The sequence below is a fragment of the Gobio gobio genome, assembly GCF_949357685.1.
Source record: "Gobio gobio genome assembly, chromosome: 16".
NCBI classification, from domain to species: domain Eukaryota; kingdom Metazoa; phylum Chordata; class Actinopteri; order Cypriniformes; family Gobionidae; genus Gobio; species Gobio gobio.
The window spans coordinates 21,757,127-21,763,126 of NC_137109.1; the positions used below are offsets into that span (position 1 = coordinate 21,757,127).

At 41.2% G+C, this 6,000-nt stretch overlaps 1 protein-coding gene across 3 annotated transcripts in view; it reads left to right on the top strand.

Annotated features, from left to right (window-relative positions):
• LOC307140381 (solute carrier family 4 member 11-like) overlaps window positions 1-4,403 on the top strand; it is a 61,167-nt gene extending 56,764 nt beyond the window's left edge. For 2 of the 3 annotated variants that reach the window (XM_079839889.1, XM_079839891.1), the window contains 2 exons: window positions 620-789; window positions 901-4,389. In XM_079839889.1, the coding sequence (XP_079696015.1) occupies window positions 620-789; window positions 901-967 (237 nt within the window). In that variant the 3' untranslated portion in view covers window positions 968-4,389. Of the gene's footprint in view, window positions 1-619; window positions 790-900 lie in introns of all 3 variants that reach the window. The other variant, XM_079839890.1, reaches the window with a different exon arrangement.
• Window positions 4,404-6,000: the final 1,597 nt, after the last annotated feature.

Here is a 6,000-nt window from a genome sequence, read left to right on the forward strand (position 1 = left end):
CAGTAGACCAGTAAAGAAGAATTTTAGCTGAAACCGTGGTTCTTATTGATAATACAAGTCAGTGGCTACCATCATTTTGAGAGTCAAAAAAACATGTACAAGCAAAACAAAATTAATACCCGTGGTTCCTGACGATACATTGAGGTCTTATGAAACTAAATGATTGGTCTGTGCAAGAAACTGAACATTATTACCTGTAATCCACAGCCTCGGTAAACGGTACTGAGCACATTCACAACAGTCTGTAGCGAGCTTCCTGTTGCATAATGAGGTATGTGCAAGAGCTCAAACGTTGAGAATGTGTAAAAAGTTAATCTTCCCAATTTAAATTGTGCAAGCTAATGTATTATACATTTTTAATATAGGTTGCATATATACAAAAACCCCTATATTTAGACTGTTTGCAGAGGCTAAAAAGATAAAAATCTTCTTTACTGTTCTACTGAAGAAAAAAATATCTTTGATAGCCTGAGTCTGAGTAAATTACCAACACGTTTTCTTTTTGGGTGTACTATCCCTTTAAGAAAGTAAATAGGATTATATTTTAGGTTGACTAATATGAAATAATACAAATCTGTCACTGATCATTCTCATACTAATCTCAATTTCTGTTCCCAAGACGTCATATCCACCCACTCACTACATCCGCAGAGTGCCACAGAGGAAGGTGCATTATTTCACAGGCCTGCAGATTGTTCAGCTGATCATCCTGTGTGCGTGTGGGATGTATCCATTGCCTTACATGAAGATGATCTTTCCTTTACTCATGATCATGCTCATTCCAATAAGGTATGCCATAGCTAATATCAGAGGTTTGAGTGATCATCAGGCACACTGCATGTGTTTCAACTCAGAAAAATTATATTTGCCATAACATTCTATGACATGTATTCTTTGCAGGAACTACTTGTTGCCAAAGATCATTGAAGCAAAGTACTTGGATATCATTGATTCTCAACACATGTAGATGAAAACATGAAAAGAGACTGTTAAGAAAAAATAACACTTTTAAAGTGCTGGGGAAAAGTACATTTCCTGTATGTATTTTTGTAAGGAAAAATGTTTTCTGGCTGTGAGATGTGCCTTCAATATCTACTATGAATTCAATCTTTCTACAGTGGTCCCTGCCCATTTTTATTTATTTAGTGGAATCATAAACTCTTGTTTTTCTTCCCATTATTCTCAAGTGTCTCTTTTTTAGTCTCAGCATGTATCTGGCACTGGGATGTAGGCTACAGTGAGCAATATTATTATTTTGTTTTGCACAGAAATGTTTGCTCTAACAATACAGCAGAACAAGTACATTTTAAAACACAAAACACAATCTCAACACATTTAATCTTAAATGTTCAGGTTTTATAAAATACGTTAATGTTCTGATGCTATTGGTCTCTAGATCTCACTACCACAACCTTTGACATAACATACATTCAACACGACTGATGGAAATACAGGGAGTGCAGAATTATTAGGCACGTTGATTTTCTGATCATATTTTTTTTCCAGGCACATTTGACCAATTCCAAACCACAGTAATCCTAATAACTACTATTGATTTAGTATTTAATAATGTATAAGTGATATATAATTGTTCATGAAGGCTGGAAATGAAAATCACCTTATATTCAGGTGTGCAGAATTATCTGGCAGTACGTTTTGGGAGTTCATTTTTAGTCCATCTCTGCAAAACGGACTTCAGGATGGACTAAAATGAACTCCCAAAACGTACTGCCAGATTCTGGAAGATGAATTCTTCAAACAGTGGTACTAGAGGATGTGGTGCTGGTCCTTCAAGAGTCACTCTCAACCTATCTGTCCATAAAGCCTATAAAAAAACCTTCTTCATGTATTTTACAACACTTCAGCTTGTGATTGTTATCTAGTGGGGGTCATTTTTTAGGATTCTTTACCTAACTGAAGTCTCTGAGATCCTGACACCGTGCACTTCTGGAGACTCCAGGTAGGTTGCAGCTTTGAAAAATGGTGGCGCTGGAGACTAAAGGGTTCCTGATGGTTTCACCCTTAATTCTTCACCTTAATTCTTAATTCTTTTGCAGTTAACAGGTGTCTTTTCTTCACCACCTGTTTTTGTCAGATCCTGCTGACCCAACGAGCATTTCACTGTCCAATGGTCATGCCTTAACTGCAATGTCTAGTATTGCATTAGTATTGCATCCTTCTCATGGGCATTTAATACTTTTTGACTTTTCAGTCTGAGTTAAATCTCTTTTTTGGCTCAATTTATCTGTAAAAGAAAACATGCCTAATAATTCTGCACACCTGAATATTAGGTGATTTTCATTTCCAGCCTTCATGAACAATTATATATCACTTATACATTATTAAATACTAAATCAATAGTAGTTATTAGGATTACTGTGGTTTGGAATTGGTCAAATGTGCCTGGAAAAAAAATATGAAATATTGACTGTTATTTCTCTGTCGATGGAGAAATGTGTGCCGCTCTCAAAATACATATTTGCATTATTGTGGGGAAAAAGACGGGGAACAATTAATTATGTTCCCTTTCAATACGGTTCACTCATATTGCATCGAGTTTCTGATGCTTTGGGGAAACTCAGTTTTCTCCAAATACTGATTGGTTAGTCTGATTGGTTCACGTCTGTGCATCTGCACAGACAAATGGCATTTCAGCCCACCAAAACTGGCGGGGTTGACTGCTTATATAAGTCTAAATACCATTTCAAGTCAGATTTTTTCTCCTTCAAAATGAAGATCATCTCCTCTCTGACTCTGAAAAAGACAACACAGAAGCCTCTCTACTTGCCACCGAATCAAACCTCTGCAGTGGACTAATGGCACCTTGCAGCTGACTCAGCGTTTCTCCTCTGCGGCTTTCCGGCAATTTCTTTCTAAAAGAGCAGTGATGTTTGATGCAAAATGTCACGCCACGACTATAGATCGGATGACCACACCAAGTGCATCGATTGCCTGGGACGCGCTCACGCTGTGGCTGCACTCACTGAGACCAGCTGCTCGCACTGCGAGAAGGAGAACGGTGCTGACAGCACTGCAACTGAGAACAGCGCTGACATTTTTGGCAGCTGAGAATGACTCTTCTCCCCTGCGGCTATCAGGTCAGATTAATAGAGCATATTTCACCCTAACACACATTTTCACCAGTGTTTGTTTCAAAACGCTCACCTCTGAACGTGTTGCTTGCCGGGGCCATTACACATGCTGCCGCTACAATGCTGGTTGTAGACCCACGTCTCACCTCAAGCGTTGCGCGAGGGCCACATTGTTTTCAGGGTGACCCAAGGCTGGGCTAGAGCCCTGGTACCCTGGAAATCACCCCATCTGTATCAGTCTCGGTTTCCAGAAGGAAAGTAGTCGTGACAGACGCCTCCAAGCCTTTGGCTCTTGGGTAGAGCCAATGTCATGCTGGCACATCAACTGCCTGGAAATGATGGCAGGGCTTCTGGCCTTCAGAGAATTCCAGCCAGAACTCCATGTCATGGAGACTCCACCCCAAGACGGTCTGCATTAGTTGGAGCATTTTTGGCTAGGTGGAAATTCTCAATGCACCTTTATGCCTTCCCTCCGGTAGCACTGCTCCCTCAGGTCATCAGCCGAATCAGGGAGGACAGATTCTCAGTCTTACTCATGGCACCACTCGGGAGTAGATCAGCTGCACCATGGCCAATCCCGCTGAGGAGGGACCTCCTCTCGCAGCCGAGGGGTCAATCTGGCATCTGGAGTTAGGGAGCCTCTATCTGTGGCCTCTTGATGGGGGCCTTCACGTCTCTCCCATTAACACAATCTCTGAGGTAGGGCACTGTAGCAAGGTTAGTGTTCAGGGAAGGAGGCAGGAACCATTAAACATACTTTAATATGAAATGGATTTTAGCACAACTTAAATCGTCACCACCTGTTTTGCCGGGCTGAAAAGCCATTTGTCTGTGCAGATTTGTACAGACGTAAACCAATCAGGCGTATGTATTCAGAGAAAATGGAGTTTCCCCATAGCGTCAGAAACTCGACAGAATGCTTGTTTTCAGGGAACCAAGGTTACATTGGTAACCAGAATGTTTTTGTTTTGATGTAAAGAAGACTGTATATTTTTAAATAGAGGATATGCACGTGGCATCACCATCGTTCGGAGTGTCTGCGGATATGCCCACTGAGTGGCAAAAAGACTGAGTGGCAGCATAGCAAAGCAAATGGATCGCTGAAATTCACAGAAACAACTGGACTCCAGGCAGCGAAATGTGGATTTGCAGTTATCATTTTGTGTCAATGGTGAATTTTGGGGTCAAATCAAGCCCCATATATTGTATTGTTATATATTGTATTGACAACTCAATTCAATATTTACCATTGTATATTCTGCATAATGGATGTTTTTAAATAAACTACACAAGTTTTAGGGCTGGACAATATGATATACTGTATATAACATTGATCTAAGTGATCACTCAGATTTATACCTGCCTATATTGTATTTATATAAAGCGTTCACAGGAAAATTTGTTTTATGCATTTCCCCGGCCTTGAAATCAGGCACATATAAATGTCAGGAAACATTCCTGGCTGCTTGTCAATATCCATGGATCACTGGATCTTAGGGAAGTTGTGAGGAACACTATATCGAGTCCAACCTTTTGTCACACAACAGAAGGATGCAGAGTTAAGTTGAATAAAACACAGAGTTTATTAAACAGAGGCACAGAACTGGACAGGAATGTAGACTGGTGAGTATAGAACAATAAGCAGACAGGATGTAGACTTAGCTTGAAGTAATCCTAATGTCTCTATTGCAGATGAATGGATCAGAAGCAGACAAAGGGCAGATGACGGATGATGGGTAAGAATTCCAATGAGCAGGTAAGTATCAGGTAGTAAGTCTTTTAGTGTTTGCAAGGATAAGACCAGATAAGAGAGTAAGGCCCTGTCCCAAATGGTACACTTGATATGCACTCTCGGTCTTGTGGACTTACAATGGCGTGCGTGTGTCCGTTAAGTCCACGAGACCGTAGGGTGTCCCATTTGTCATTTTAGGTCTCAGAAATGTGCTTGCGAGCCGACGATATGCGCCCTCGATGCGCACTTCAGCCGAGCCCCCACTGGTGCGGGTTCAACAGTGGACTTCTTCCCGCCAGTCAAAGCGGCATGAAAGTGCGGACTTGTAGGAAGACTGCAAGGGTTTAGGGTGCCATTTGGGACAGGGCCTAAGTGTCTCTTTATAGTGAGTGTTTATGATGAGGTGCAGTGAATCAGAATTCTGGGGAGCGTGAACGAGTGGGTGGAGCATGCTGATATGGTGACGATGGATTGTAATTGGTCTGTGATGGTTGTAGCTCCATGACACCTTTACTCGTCCACATGCAAACGTAGTATTCAGACACTGAAACCGAACTTTTATGAAAAATGTTTTTTTTGTTCTGATGGATCACCTGCATGTTTGCAGTTCGTCGATTACAGCTAAAACTGAGTAACTGAAACTGTGAGTTTAGCGATCTGCTTCTGGTGGGGCAACTGCTCGTGAGCACTTTGTTGCTGTGGACTGCAGGGCAAATGCTTAGACAACATTAAGACTGCACTGTTTGTTCTGCTGCTATTTCTTTACGATTGTGACCGTTTTCGAATTTGATTAATGACGTTCATGTTTTGTTTTTGCTTTACGCTCATGCTGGTGGCCTAGGTGAAGGGTGGCTAGTCTGAGCCGTCACTTAATGTGAGATGTGCCATTAACAGTGCACGTTTAGCCCCACCTGTTGTCATATTGCCACCAGCAGCGTGTTCATTTGTCCATTCTGGTGTATTTCATGTGATTTAATTTGAAACCTGATTATTTGTTGTTTCTGTTTAATTTTTCCTTTTGTTGTTTTCTACACATTGCTGCTCCATACTATGTCCAGGTCCATAAGCCTTTTGATGTGAACCTGTTTGAGCATCTATACATCCCTGGCTGACCTCTGTGGCCAGTAAATGGTTCATTGTCCTTCATGGTTTGAACTTATTCCAATGCAAGTTGTG